Source organism: Barbus barbus (assembly GCF_936440315.1).
Source record: "Barbus barbus genome assembly, chromosome: 38".
NCBI classification, from domain to species: domain Eukaryota; kingdom Metazoa; phylum Chordata; class Actinopteri; order Cypriniformes; family Cyprinidae; genus Barbus; species Barbus barbus.
The window spans coordinates 5,719,797-5,735,695 of record NC_136716.1 but is presented as its reverse complement, the minus strand read 5'-3'; the positions used below and the strand labels follow the sequence as shown (position 1 = coordinate 5,735,695).

Below are 15,899 nucleotides of genomic sequence, written 5' to 3'. Positions count from 1 at the left end.
ATAATGTGTAAAACTTTTTCTGTGAAACACAAAATTAGATATTTTGAAGAATGTCCACACGTCTTTTTCCCATACAGTGAAAGTTTAAAGGGACAGTTCACCCCAAATTTTTAATTCTTTCATCATTTACTCAACCTTACATTATACCAAATTGTATGAAATCCTTTATTCTGTGAAACACTGCTTGTGAAATATAGCTGATTTTGTCAATACAGTGAAACATTGGAACCAACTGACTTTAATTATATGGACCAAAAAGTTTGGAACAACATGATGGTAAGTGAATGACGACAGAATTTCCATTTCTGGGTGAACAATCCTTTTAAGTTAGCTATTATTATTCATTTTAAAAAATTGCAAATATTACGAAAACATGCATAGATGAACTGTTGTATTAAGTTATAAAACTGTTTATTACTCATTACAAAATGTTACATAGCAACCTTGAGTGTTACTCCAAGCATTGTTGGAGTAAATACATTTCTTGAAGTTTAGTTTCTACTACTAATACATCAAAAAAGAAAAAAAGAAAAAAAAAAAGAAAAAAATATATAATTGATTACCCATAGGAGTACTGTGTGTTGCTTTTCAAATTTTCTTGGTATTTTTCCAATTTTTTTTGTGCAAAGAAATCATGCTTTTTTTAATTAAAAACTCTTTTCTGGCAAGTGTTACACTTAATTTAATACAGACGCAAATTTGACTGCTGCCAGCACTTACAGACCTAAAGTTCAAACAATATCTAAAAGTTTAACGGTTAGCTATCCTTAAACAGAAACGGTTGGAAAAGCCTGTGTGGGTTTATCTAAGAGCTCCTAAATTGTGTTTTCCCCAAATGTAGTTTTAAATTTCAGTTGTATGTCCTGATAAAAAAGTCCTCTGAGTAAGCAAGCACAAGTGTACACCAGTAAATACAAAACTCGCTTTCTGACACTTAAGTAGTCCTGCATTTTATCCTCTTACCGTCCAAAATCGCTCTTTAGCCCTGCAGTTCAGAGCAATCAGAAATTACAGTAGCGAGTGAACATGATACAAAATGCGTTGTTTGTGAAGGTTATGGACAAGCACCTCAGTCCTACATTTGATGAACACATTCCACATTGCTCTGGTGATCAGGAGCGAGTTTGGCTGGGCGTGAGAGGAGCTGAAAGGGAGCCAGCAGACAGTGGTCAAAGAAGCTTGTGAAGCCTACCTCACATTGTATCACTGACATTTAAGATTCCTTAAAGGAAAGCTTAGTTTGTTTTATTTACATGTAACTGTGTAACACACCAAACTGCAATACTTGGGTCTCTTTTTTGCGTCTTTATCAAATGTGATATCTCATTGCTTAACCCTTGTAGGATTGAAAAATAAACATATAAAACTACCACACTGTTACATTAATAAAAAAAACAAAAAAAAAAACAACAACAACAGCAACAAAAACATACAGTCAAGAGTACTGTGAAAAGGTCCAACATTTACCCAGGCAGCTCTTGCATTATCATATCATAGTGTTTCAGACAAAAGAGCTCTCAGAATGGACTGAAATAGCACTGTCGCATTACACTGATTTGTCACTCGACTTTTCTTTGGGTGCCTCCGTGGACATCATTCCCATCTCCACTTGGGCACCTGTGCCAAGGCAACATGTTTTCAAACAAGCCAACTGACACTTTCAAACAGTGCGGTGAGAACAAGCCACGATCAGCCCAATTGGCCCCTGTTCAAAGAAATGTGCAAATCATAAACTTGAGTGGCAAGAAGGTAAATAACAGAAATAACTGCTCCCGTGTTAAAGCGTTTATAAAACACTGCTATTCGCTGGATACATAGTGTGACCATGCTTGATGGGATTTTCTGGGGAGCATCAAGTCTGAGTTAAGCATGGGCTGGGCGCTTCCAGCCAGGGAATATCAAACTGCGTCACCTAGGAAAGTTTAGTGCTGGGGTGCACTGAAGAGAGTTGAGAGGGACTGAAAGCCGGCTGGGGGTGAAGGGCCGACATGGGGTAGAGGCCAGGGTGCAGAATGTCCCCGTATGAGGTGCCCACTTGGTGCCTGTAAATGTGGGCGGGATTGGCGGCCAGGAACTGTCTTTGCATCATTAAGGAATGAATCGCGAAGGGGGGCATGAGTGGTGACAGAACAGCCTGGTTCTTCAAGTAATGCAGTGGATGGGAGTAACTTGGGGTGACGTGGGAGCCCAAGCTATCACACATGTCCTGAACCTGAGATACAAATGTCCCTGGAAACAGCCCTTGGAACAGGTGGGAGTGCAAGGGGATCTTGTGGCCCTCTGATGAGTAACTGCTGATGTGAGCCATGTGAGTAGGTTCTGCCGGCTTCATGGACTCACTGTCAGCTTCTGGTGTCCTAGGTTTCCCTGGACCATCTCTTTGTGTCGAGCAGTGCAAGGGTGTCACAGCCCTGATCTTCTTCTCCGACGGTGTGTTTTCCAAATCCTCAAGGGTCCTTTTTAGTGGCCGTGCAGTGCAGATGTTCTGCGGGCTGCTTTTGGAGCTCAGAATGGGCCGAGCCATCTCATCGATCTTGTAACCCAAGGTCTCTTTTCCCCTGCCGTTGTGTGCTTTCTCCAGAATCTTTGAGTGAGATTCGGTTACCTTTTTAGACGTGGACACGGTCATGGGAGGAACACGACAGGCCCTGGGATGGTAGTCTATGCTTGAGCTCTGACTGTTGCCTGCTTGAAAGAGAGAGGAGTTTTTAATGTCCTGTTGTATTGTGGGATGTGGGATGCCACAGAGAGAGGATGTGGAAAGAGGCAGTTTGTGTGGAGAGGATTTTGGGAGACTCAAATCAGTTGGTTGCTCCTCTGTTACCCTTTCTGCAGGAGGTCCCTTTTCTTTCTGACTAAGCCGGGCACTGTAATTCAAACCCACATTGTCGGGATGCTGGCTTGGGGGAAAGCCCTGGGCGGTCTCACAGTCCCGAGGGTAAACGTCTCTGCTAAGGTACTTGCTTATCTGCTCCTTGCTCAGGTGGTGCTCGGTTTGTCGGCTGAGATTATGAAGGTGAGGTGAGGAATAAAATTCACTCAGGAAGCTGGGAGCCTGGCCAGGACGAGGCATCTCAGCAGATTTCTCCATGCTGGAATGGGGGTCAGCCCTTATAAGGTATGGCTCTCTTATCGGGGTAGGCTGTGGCTGGGGTATTGGTTCTCCCTCATTACACCCCTCTTTCTGAGAGCCCTCTGTTGAGGACCTCCTGTCCTCACTACCTCTGGACTTGAAACTTTGAGCATGCTGGATAACTGATGGGCGTTTGATCACCATGTTGGTCTCTGCAGAAGAAGGAGCCTGAGAGCTCTGCTGTCCAGAAGATGACCCCTCTGTACCACTGCCGGACAACCTTCTACTGACTAATGGAGGTGGTGGTCCATATGGGTAATTACTACGCAGTCCTGTTCCACTGACCTGGGACAGCATCTTCTTCTTAGCTAACGGGGACATGATTCCAGGATTACCCCTAGGGTAGAGGAGGGGATTAAAACTGAAGCATGCTTCTTCTTTTTTAGGGGGCTCAGCCCTTTCGGGTGGGATTTCTGGAGATGTGAGTGGTTTCTGCTTTAGAGTGGGCAGCACCATTCCCACCTGGTTTTGGCCCTCTTTTGGGCTAGACTGTTCAACATTTGCAAGGGCACCCGGGGGCAGCTTGTATTCCAGCAACCCATGCTGCCATTGCTCCGGTGTGTGAGAGTTGGGGAGAGGATGACCTTGGTGCGGTGGCATGGTAGCAACAGAAAACACGTCACAATCCTCTGATTTGAGTGGTGCACAATCTTGTGGAAGTGAGGGTAACACATTCCCATTCGCATGCTCATATGTGTTATGGAGCGCAGGTTGATCTTCATCCTTGATGACTAGTTGTACACCATCTTCAGAAAGAGGACTCTTTGCTTCTCTGTCCATCTGAGTTAGAGCCTGGTACTGCTGACTATCCTGCTTCTCCAACAGCTTCTCCTGGAGCTGTTCTGTGTCCTCCATCCCCTATAGACACACAGAAACATACTTAATGGCAGAATTACACAAATAAACTGAATAAGCATACATTGCTTCTCATGCTAACACAATCACACCCACACATTAGTTAAAGGGATAGTTCACCCAAAAATGAAAATCCTTTCATTAATTACCCACCCTCATGTCATGCCAAACCCGAAAAACCTTCATTCATCATTGGAACACAAATTAATATATTTTGGATGAAATATGAGAGCTTTCTGACACTGCATAGACAGCATCGCAACTGAAACGTTCAAGGCCCAGAAAGGTAGTAAGAACGTTGTTAAAATAGTCCATGTGACATCAGTGGATTAACCATAATTTTATGAAGCAATGAGAATACTTTCTGTCCGCAAAGAAAAAAAAATTCAACAATTTATTCTCTTCTGTGTCAGTCTTTGACATGCGTTCACAAGAGTAACATGGCACATACGTGTGCATTCCTCTGACTGAAAACAAGGTGCAGTACATTCGGGTTCTATGTCAGAACGCCGGCTCATGCATCAGCATGCGTCGTAGTACTCGTGTGAACATGCGTTGACATCAGGCACAAAACGTATTCTTGCAGCTTCATAACAATACGGCTGAACCACTGATGTCACATGGATTATTTTATGTCCTTACTACATTTCTAGGCCTTGAACGTTTCAGTTGCGTTGCTGTTTAGGCACATCAGAAAGCTCTCGGATGTCATCAAAAATATCTAAATTTGTGTTCTGAAGAAGAACGAAGATCTGATGGGTTTGGAACAACATGAGGTTGAATAATTAATGACAGAATTTTAATTTTTGGGTGAACTATCCCTTTACGTCACATGAGGTTCCCCCAGGTAGGTAATACAATATTAAAAGATGTGGAATTCAATGTTTTGAATAGGTATTTTATTTTTTAATTACTGAAACTGACAAAAATGAAACTACACTTTTTCAGGTTACTGTATTTCAGGTTACTGATACTGTATACTTTTGTATCCAAATAAGCTTTACAGATCTTTATTGGTTTTTATGCTTATTCAATGAACCACAAACAATTATTGCACATGCACCTGTGGAATAGTTTTTAGGTTTACAGCCAATTAAGGTCACAGGAGAGCAAATTTTTCCTCCAGATCCCTAGAACCCACTTAAAGATCCTAAAGGTCCCACCCTCTGGAACAACTTACCAGTTTACACTAGAATGGTTTCCACTTTATCTGAGTTGAAGTCATATTTTAAAACCCATCTCTTTTCTTTGGCTTTTAATATTTAGCAATGTGTGGCTCTTGTATGGTTTTAATTTGTGTACTGATTTTTCTGTCTTTATTGTATTTTAAGGTTTGTTGTGCAGCATTTTGGTCGGCCTTGTTCCATGCTTAAACATGCTCTAGAAATAAAACTGAACTTGAACAGTTACAATAACTTAGGACATTAAAGAGACCTTTCTAGTGATTCTGAAAAATACCAGAAGAAAGATGCCCCGGGTTCCTAATCACCTGCATGAACATGTCATAGTCCTGCTGCAGGGAGGCATAAGGACTGCAAACGTTGTCAGGACAATAAACCAGTGTCCACAATGTAAAATGCCTAAGACAGTGCTACAGGGAATCAGGAAGGACAGCTGATTGTCCTTGCAGTGGCAAATCACAAGTAACCATATGTCCCTCCAGATGTGTTTGAGAACTTGCAAATGCTTTGGTGGAAGAGCAGGGAAACATCTCACAGCAAGACATGGCAAATCTGGTGCAGTCCATGGGGATGAGATGCACTATAATACTTAAAACAGCTTGTGTAGGCACAAGATGCTCACTGCAACTTTTGATACTGATGTTTCTTTTTTAAATGTTTTTTTTATCAAGCTTAGTGTCAATGTAGCTCTAATGCATAGCCTACACTTTTGCCGTCCTGAATGTGAATAGGTAAAAAGAGAAGGGTGAAAACTGAGATGACTGATGTTATTCTGTTTTTACCTCAAAGTGAGTTTCAAGGTCCTTGATTTCATGAATGCTTTAAGAGTAGTCTGCTTTTGGATTCAGTATTCACTTTCGAGCATGATATTGATATATATAACCAGTCAGACAGTATATTTCTAACAGCTTTTAGACAGATGGGAGAGATTTTGAGATCACATTTCCAAATGTATTTATCATTCATGTGTTTGAATTGGACTTTAAGAATTGTATCTTGGACTTTAAAATTTCAGTATGCCATTCATGGGTTTAATTTCCCCAAAAATCTAAACACTGAGCATCCCAGGCACCATCCAAACAATTTGAGTGGTCCACTCAAATCCATCAGTCTCTTTCCAGCTTAACCTAGTGAAAGTTTGGGAATTTTATGGAATGTTTGGGTTTCAGTTGAGACACTGAAATTGAGGAATTTCGTCTCAATAGATAAGCTAAACTCAATAAAGCCACAGATAATTGCAAACAAAGAAATGTCAGTCTGCTTAAAGCTGGGAACATTGTGACTAGGTGGTACTTAAGTTGGTTCTAGATGTTCTGATTTGAGAAGAGTTTGAGAAAGCTTTATAAGTGCAGCAGAAACCCTACACACAAACTTGCTGAAGAATGCTGTGAGAACAGCATCTACATGCTAATGCCCAACATCAAAGTCTTTTTCAAGACGCGCATACGTTGTGTGCATCTACAGATGACCTTGCGCTTATGCACACCAGGAGCTGAGCTGCAGGCTTAAAACTGATACCTCAATGCTTTCCCAATGCAAATATCTTTTCTCTGTAACACAAATGAGATAAAAGATGAGGTTGTGTAAGCTTTGCATCATTTCAGAGCTGAACAAATCAATGCCAAAATCCTCTAAATGCAGCCTGCTTAAATGAGAGTAGAAAACAGAGTCAGCATGATTGCATAAAAGAGACAGCAGACACCTGCTGCCATCCTCGTGATCCAGAGCATGATGCAAGTTTTGCACTTTGGACAAACTTCACATGCCTCTAATGAGCAGATGCTTTCCGGAACTTCAGAGTGGTGACAACGGTGCAGAGGAGAGGCATGCACCGCCCATCCATTCATTATCAGTGTTGGAGGAAGAGATGCACAGATGTTTGACATCAGCTGGTGTCTAATAAAAGGCTGGCTCATCTCTTTCACTCCATTTCCTCACTCAACCCAGATGAATATGCAACTACACGTGAATAATCGCATGTTCATACATCACATTACGCAGCATGGAGACAAATAGCTTGTTTTTGTAGGCTTGAAAGTAGCGTGATTGCCTTCATCTACTATCTGACAACTTTTCATCACTATTTTATGGTAATTTATACTGTGGGCACTAAATGTGTATGCTGATGGTACTTTTGTACCTGCTCCGGCTGCTTTAGCCTAGATTTAAACTGCTGATTTTGTCTGGCCAGAGGAGAATGACACTATTTCGATAAACTATTTCCCCGTCTAAATACTGTAAAGCTGATATAAAGCCACCCAGCTTTATATCAAGCCGATGTAAAGCTGCTTTGACACAATTTGCATTGTTAAAAGCGCTATATAAATACTATTGACTTGACTTTTGTACCAAGCTGATAGTAAAACATTCTATGAAGAGCAGCTGCACACATGAATAGTCAAATGCTCTTCCTGTCCTTAATGCTTGGCGAGGTATTAATGTAAACACAGTTGGCTGTTTAAAGGGAATGTAAACAGACAGGACAAAAAAAAATCAGATGTGTGTCCAATACAGGATCTATGCATTAGGTCTGGCAGTGTAAATGAGGCCTAATATACCTGTCGCTGTGTATTATGTCAAACTCTGACAGCGTAATGTCGGTATTCATTTCACATAATACTGTGCAATCATTGAAGACATTGCCCATAATACCATTACCATTATTATCTAATCTTAAACAGTTAGTTGAATAAGCTAAAGCCATGCTTATTATTAAATATTATTGTCATCATGATCATTTTTCTACAATACTTAATTGAAGGCTATACATCGTCAGTGTTATATTATTGATTTACTACTATTTATTTTTAAAATATTTTAAATGAGTTTTTATTTTGCTATGTTCCATTTTCGTTTCTTTTTTTTGTTGTTGCTATTTTTGGCCTTTATAGTGACAGGACAGATCAGAATTGACAGGAAGAGGGTGGGATCAAGAAAGGTCCTCGAGTCGGGATTCGAACATGGGACGCTCATAACGCAACGGTGCTTTATGTCGGTGCGCTGCCCGCAAGGCTTCATTTTAATTTTAGTTAAAGTTTTAGTGATGCTTTTCATTTTTATTCGTTGCTTTTTATTTTTAAATCTCTATACAGTTTTTACAAAATTTTATATCAGTTTTAGTTTAAGTACATCAGTGTAAACTAATCGAAATGTTGCTTTGGCAACTAGATGAAATAAAATAAGTTTAATTTTATTTGTCAATAACTATAATAAGCCTGTATCTCTATATATGTTTAATTTATGAATAATTATATTATTATACAATTTCATATAAATACATTTGAATGCTGCTCTAACATTGAAAATGTTCTACAGCATAAATTTTAGCGAAATTGGTGCCGAGTTGTGAGGTTTTTTGGTAAGCTCAAATGAGAATGAGCCTCTTTCCAAGCTGCCATTTGAGACGACACCTCTGAAAGCATGGTGTGAATGGAGACCTTTGACCTGTGGGGTCACTCGCTCTATCGTTCTTTGGACACTTGAACAAGTTAACAGGAATGTCTCGGGGCCTCAAGCAGCCAGTGACTAGCAGGCAAAATTAGCCTCTAAGCATGACCGCCCGTTGGCTCAGCGCACGTCATTCAATAGCGTTGATTGTATTTGGTGCCTGAGGAAGGGCTGATTTAACAGCGCTTACAATGCTCTGATTCTTAGCAGAGCAGCACGCCTATATTTGTACATGCCCTGATTATACTCCACTGACATGCCGGCCCCCAAGACAACTCCCAGCATCTCTCTCTCCAAATTTACTCTCAGTGATCTATAACTCTACTTTAAGTGTTTTTTCCTCTTTTCTGCGCTCCAGTCTTGTCATATCGGCTCTGCTTCAAACAGAGAATTCCATTTTCATTTTCTGCCTTGTACAATGTACAATCAATTATCTGGAGAGGCCTTTCAAATTACACAACATACCAGACAGATGAGCTAGGCATGCAGCTGGAAAAGAACCTACAACAGGCCTTTTTGTTTCCACACCATAACCTATTACTCATTTCATGTGTGGTGGAAATGAATACAGACCGCGGCTTTGAAATGTGTCTAAATTTGACAATTCGAGAGAAATTTTCAAACAGCCCTTTCATCTTCTCTGTAATCATTTGCTTATTCATGTGAAAATAATAGCTCAATTTTAATTCCCATCCACGGCCGTGCTCTCCTATTTTCATATTTACGCTTAACTGGAGAGACATTTGCAAATCACCATGGATTTATTGGCTTTTAGGGATAAAAATAAGCACACGGATTCTATAAAAACAAAACTGCGGCATGCATTGCCCCATTGCATATTGGTTTCTTAGATGTGATAGGAAAACATTTCCACCGCAGCTGCTCTGTGCACAAAATGTCTTGTCGATAAACAAAAAAAAAAAAAGAGATGAGTGTCACATGTCTGTTTCCTTTCAGTTCTGTTTTGCCCTTATTTGGTAGTTCCTGTCCTAGTTTAGTTAATCATCGTTTATTCCATTCACCTGTTTTGTATTAATCATCTTGTTTGCTCTTTTGTTCTTGTTCCTTTATAAGTCCTCAGTTCTCCCTTTGTCTTTGCCTGAGTTTAATGTTAAATAAATGGTTATTGTGAGTTGATGCTACTTTGTTCTCCTGCTCTTTTGTTTTGTGTGACTACAACCACGATCTCGTAACAAAGAGAGCACTGACATGATTTCCACCACAATTCATCTCTTTCAAATTGATTTGTGAACAAAACTCAGAGGGAGCTTATGGAAAATGGAACTGGGGAAACCTTGTGCTCTGCAGTCCAGAGATTCACAGAAAATAACAGAATCGGGCACAGCTTATAAATCGTTTGCAGTCAGTCAGACAGACAAAACGCATTAGATTTCCATGCTGTAGTGCAGCGGTCAGAGCTTCCAAATCAGCCCAAATAATTATGTTAAAACCAGCTGCTCCTGACAGCCCTATTCTCACACGTCTGTGACAGCTTATTTGTTGAGGAGAGGAAAGGCACCCTGTCTGAAGTGGTCTGTCATGGTTGTTCTTCCGGCTAACTTTTTAGGGACCAGGCACGTATTGTATCTGTATTATTATTCTGCATTTTCTGCACTCAAATCTAGCCCTAAGAAACCAAGCACACTAGACAGGAATATACACTACTTTTGAAAAGTTTGGAAGAATTATTTTGTAATGTATTTGAAAGAAGTTCTTCTGCTCCCCAAGTCTGCATTTATTTGATAAAAAAAATACAATAGTAATATTGTGAAATATTATAATTTAAAAGAACCGTTTTCTATTTTAATATATATTTTAATTTATTTAATCGCAAAGCATCATTACTGCAATCTTCAGTGTCACATGATCCTTCTGAAATCATGCTTCTTATTATTAATGTTGAAAACAGCTTAATATTTTGTGGAAACTGTTACACTCCCATTCAAAAGTTTGGAGTGAGAAAAAGAAAAACAATTATCAGCAAGGATACGCTTGTTTTTTTTTGTTTTTTTTTACAAAATATTAAGCAAAAATGTTAAGCCAACATTAATATTCCAACATTGATAATAATAATAATAATAACAATAACCATTATAAATAATTGAGTGCCAATAACATTTGATAATAGAGCAGCAAATCAGCATATTAGAATGATTTCTGAAGGATCATGTGACACTGAAAACTGGAGAATTGATGCTGAAAATTAATTATATTACATTTTTTAAATATTAAAATACAAAACAGTTATTTTTAATTGTAATAATATTTCACAGTATTACTGTTTTTGTTGAGCCTTGATGAGCATAAGAGACTTCTTTCCAAAAAACAAATCTAAGCTATTCAAAATCGGTAATGTACCTACGGCCAATTTTGGCACTATTAGTCACTCAAATGTTTGGAGTGACACCCCATTGTTTTAATGACAGAAAATTCTGCTATTGATGTGCTTGGCACATTTGTGTGTTGCTTCTAAACAGGCTACAAGGACCCAATGAAAGACTGACCGGCTCTGGGACTTTAGCCGAGGTGTCCTTTTCGCTCTGAGGTTTTTGTTCGTCCTTTGGCCGCTTCATGGCCGTCACCTTTGTTTTTACAATGCCCTCCTGAGCACTTCCCTCTTGTTTGCGGGGCTTGACGGGTGGAAGGGGTTTGTCTTCCTCTCCTTTAGTAAATCTCTCATAGGGTAGGATGAGCCTGAGGAAAAGGAGGAAGTGATACAGGTTAGCAGAATCAGACTGATTCATCATCTGTTTGCACTTCTATTCATTTAAACATTCCTGTCTTCTTCCTCAGCTGTTAATAATAATAACTGATATCATTGTTTCCTGAAGGCTTTATCTGTTATCCAAGACAAACTGAAATTGACTCATGAAACAAAAAGAAACACTTCCTTCCTGTGAACCGATGTTACAGTAAATGCGGTTTTGTTCACAATAGATGACTGTTTTTTCATATAGACGCTTTTAACCCTATGGGCTTGTAAGAAATATACTCTCTTAAAACACACTTTTAAGAAAAACTCACTAGTTTATTTTTTTTTAACTTAATTTAGTTTTTAAATCACAACTCACCATTCAACATTACTGTAAAAAGTGATGCTGACTTAACTTAAAAAAATTCACTGAACTTGACAATTGCAACGGGTTCCCTAAATTTTTTTTAAGTGAAGTCAACTGATCACTTTTTACAGTGGAGAAGCCCATTTATGAAATATTGTGTGTCATCAAGCAACACGCAAACTCAACCAGAGTGAAACAAGCAAAGTTTCATAAAAGTAAAATATTTCATTGTGTTTGGGGCAAATATCTGCACTCCTTGAATGCCGAATTTGGGGGCTGTAGCTAACTGCTGCAATCACTATAAAAAAAAAAAAAATTGTTGTTTCAACAAAATAATTTGATTTAAATTTTTTTTAGTCAACTAAAATATTCTAGTTGTCCCTTAAATTAACATTGAGTAACTTAAAATTTCAAGTTGACTAAACTAAAAAATTTAAGTCAGCGGGGTAACAAATTATTTTAAGTTGACAACTTTTTGAAACAATTTTTTTTACAGCGATGTGATAGAAATGACTGTACATTATTATATACAATAATGCCATTTCAATAAAATTATTAAACTGTCTTGCTAAGGTAGGCTTATATTTAATTTCTAGAATACAGAAATATTCATCTAGCTAATTCTGCACAATATTTACTTGTGCCAAGAATGCTTTTCACTGACACTGTTGCTAACTTAAACGATCAAAAAGACAAAAATTGGGGTTAGGGTGGACATGGCATTAAAAATTCACACAATAATTCATTTTTTGTTTACATCACTCTTTGTTTTGATTGTCATGGTTTATAAAAAATAAAATCATTATTTTAGTGTAATTCCATATTTTAAAATAAAATTTCTAAATGCATGTTATTGATCGAACTGTAACCAATTCTTTCATGCATATTTTTCTGTTACACTGGAATATACGTCACAATATGGAATAAATGATCTGTCACTACTTCCGTTTCATTGCGACTTTAAGATTAAAAGTCAAGGTTTTATTCACAGATAAAAACAATAAAATGTATATAAAAAAGGCAAAAATAAATAAAGTCATGTTAATAGTTTCCAAGAAAGTTTGAAGTAAAACCCTGTTCACGTTAGTAGACAATCAGCAATTGGGGCATAAAAGTGTGTGAACAGAATCAAAGCCAAGATCACAATAGATCTGAAATTATGATTTACTTGAGACTGTTATTGGGGATGGAGGATCTGCCTTTCTGCTCTTGTAGTTTGAAGTTTTTATAATGAGTCCAATGTGATTAATGAGTCTAGCTGGAGGCATGCGGAATTATAAATATATCCTCTCTAGTACATCGGTCCTAATCCAAATACATTTCACATCTCGTGCATCACTATACACGAATGCAAAAAAGGAGCAGCAGGCAAAGTCAAACATAAATATGATGGAGATGGCTTAATGTGACAGACAGCTCTATTACAATTATTTGTGTGTGTGTGTGTGTGTGTGTGTGGGGGGGGTTGTCTACAGTTTCCCTCTTTTCATTTCCTTCATTCTTGTTTAATAAGACCTGTTGGTATCTCAAGAGGGATGCATATGCTTTAGTTTGTAGCCGTGTGTTTACTCAACGCCGGGATGTTCGGGGCTCTCAGAGGCGGGACGCACTGAGCACGCTCAGACAGGGGCTGTGCGGCTGAGGTTTGGCAGCTGGCCAGTGGCAAAGCTAAGCAGGAGCCCAGAGGGAACATTCATCTTCAGATCCCATTACCAAAAGAGTTTAAACATGTTACAGCTGCTAAAAGTGGAAAACGGCTCGGTCCGTGCAGTCAAATCAAAATAGCAGGCAGCTGCCAAATACCTGATTCCCACTGTAATGTTTCATTTCATGTTTACATAATGGAGGTATAATAATGCACACAATGACTTATCTTGTTCACAGCTAATCCACAGAAATCTCCCTCGTCTGGAACTAAAGGAGTTTTTTTTCAAACCCCCGTAGAGTCCTTTAAGCGGGTCTTGTGACGGCCCAGTTTTAAACCGTGTGCAAAAGGCGATGTTGAATTTACCTAATGTTCTCTTTTGAATAGCTGGAGGGAAAATTGCTATCATGTTACTGTTTTAATTTGCTTGAGTATGTCTGAGTACTTTTTTATGTGAGTGAGAGTTGAGATAAGAATGGAAACAGCCCCTCCGTCACAAGGTGAGAAGTTAGGAAATAAATCATGACGAATATCCCCACTCATTCTCGCCACATGACCATTTATGGGAATAACAAGTCACAGTTCCCTTCCCATTTCAGTTCACAGAGGGGAAAAAAAACTGTAGAAACTCTTTCCTTGCAAATTAGGCTGTGGAGTGTTTCCTCAGAGGGAAAATGTTTTTAAGAGGTTGAGGTGAGATTTAAATTTTTGCTGTTTTCATTGAGCTCAGCAGCTGGCAGATAGACAGTGTTATAACTCCATTTCATACAGACGGTAAAGGGCACGATGCCAAGAACAGGAAATATGCAATTAAATGTCCCTTCATGAGAGAGAGATAGAGCTAAGCAAACACAGTGATTCAGTTTCAGCGCTGGTAGGGATATAGATGTACATGTACACACACATTGCTAATTTTGCAATCTTTATGCATTCAAGGTTTTTCTTGTAAATCTTTAGGGCTATTATGGCTGGATCGATACCAAAATTTTGGCTTTGATACTAAAATGATACGTTAGACAACCAAATAAACAGCGTAAGGTCACTGATGAAATAAAACAAGGACTGGCAAATGTCAATAATATGTGATCAGTCTTTTTAGTTGTTAATGCACAATCATTTTTAAAGCAAAGAAAAATCAATATGTAAGTGTTCTTCAAATCATGTTTTTGTTTAGTTTTTTTTGTATTATTTTGTTTCCACTACACCACCTAACTCTACTGTATATAAGTGTTCTGCAATTATATCTACCACATGAAAAAGTGAAATGTGAAAATATCTAAAATTCCCATGTTTTTATTAGAAAAATCCAAATTCAGGGTATTTTTTTATTTATTTATACTATATAAAATGATAACATATAACATTTGCATATATATATATATATATATTTTTTTTTTAAATACTGATTCTCACTGCAGATTTTTACTGAGAGAGTGATGAGTAAAAGTATCTAAAATTTGCTGAAATTCCCGTTTTGATAAAAAAAAAAAATCCAATTCATTAGTGTTTTAAATTGATACAATATAAAAGGACAAAATATTAAACATGGGTCTACCTGCAATTTGATTTCATAAAATAATAAAAAAGTTTCCTTTTTTATTTTTTTTTATTAAATATTGATTCTCATTGCTGCTTTTTGTTGGTATCAACGTTTTTTTTTTCTTGCACCGTCGCCTATAACTTTGGGTGCTGCAAAGTATAAAATAATGTCATTTGACATCAAATGAAAACATGATAAGCAATACTTATATTACATGCAATCCCAAAAAGCTGCAAGACAGAAAGCACATCAAGGACAGGAAGTAGGTTTTCCAAGAAAAGAGTAAGACCACTGACAGGGCAAGCCTTCAAAATAAAAATAAACAAATGGAAAAAGGCAAATGCACCATTTTGTCACAAATGGTGTGGTGGGATACATTTCGCTGGGAAATGAACCAAAAACCTCATTGATGGTCTGAGCGTGTTCTCACTGTGGGAGTACAAAAAAGTACCACAACAGTGATCCATTTACAGGACTGTTTCCCCTCATGACGCTGGAAACGAGGCTCATCCCCCTTCCTGTCCCCATTCCAAACATCTCGACAAGGACTGAATACATCCGTGAACCCGAGTTTAACCGAACAGAACCACTGCCAGTAATGTACAAGTGTCATGCTGAGTTTTTCTCCCCATCAGACTTCACTTGTCAGTCCATTAAAACTGTCCAAAGCTTCACTGAAGACAGACCACTTCTGAAGCCATGGGACTCCTCTTTGAACCATGTTTTTTTTCTTCCCCCTCTCGCTTATAAAAATGACTATGCAATTACATTTTGACTCAACGAATACTTAATATCAGGCTCTAAAAGCATTATTTTTTAAATCAGCAAACAGATAGATCATTTTTAACATTCACAAAAACATTTGCATCCCCTTTTAGAGCAGCTGTAAAGTCATGAAAACGAATCAGGCCACAGTTCGAGAGCTGTCTGTAATCGTAAGCTCTGCTGAAGTTATTTTAGTTCCTCTATCCAGTGCACTGACTGCAACGGTTCATTTTTAGGCCAGATCAACATGTTTTGCAGACTCTAGCTGGGCTCA

At 38.4% G+C, this 15,899-nt stretch overlaps 1 protein-coding gene across 1 annotated transcript in view; it reads right to left on the bottom strand.

Annotated features, from left to right (window-relative positions):
* Nucleotides 1-385: 385 nt before the first annotated feature.
* The window catches only part of LOC306857601 (AT-rich interactive domain-containing protein 5B-like), a 118,383-nt gene continuing 102,869 nt past the window's right edge, over nt 386-15,899 (bottom strand). Inside the window, exons 9-10 of the mRNA XM_079397620.1 lie at nt 11,121-11,310; nt 386-3,991 (exon numbers count right to left, since the gene is read on the bottom strand). Coding sequence (XP_079253746.1) covers nt 1,913-3,991; nt 11,121-11,310 — 2,269 coding nt within the window. The 3' untranslated portion in view covers nt 386-1,912. The remainder of the gene's footprint in view (nt 3,992-11,120; nt 11,311-15,899) is intronic.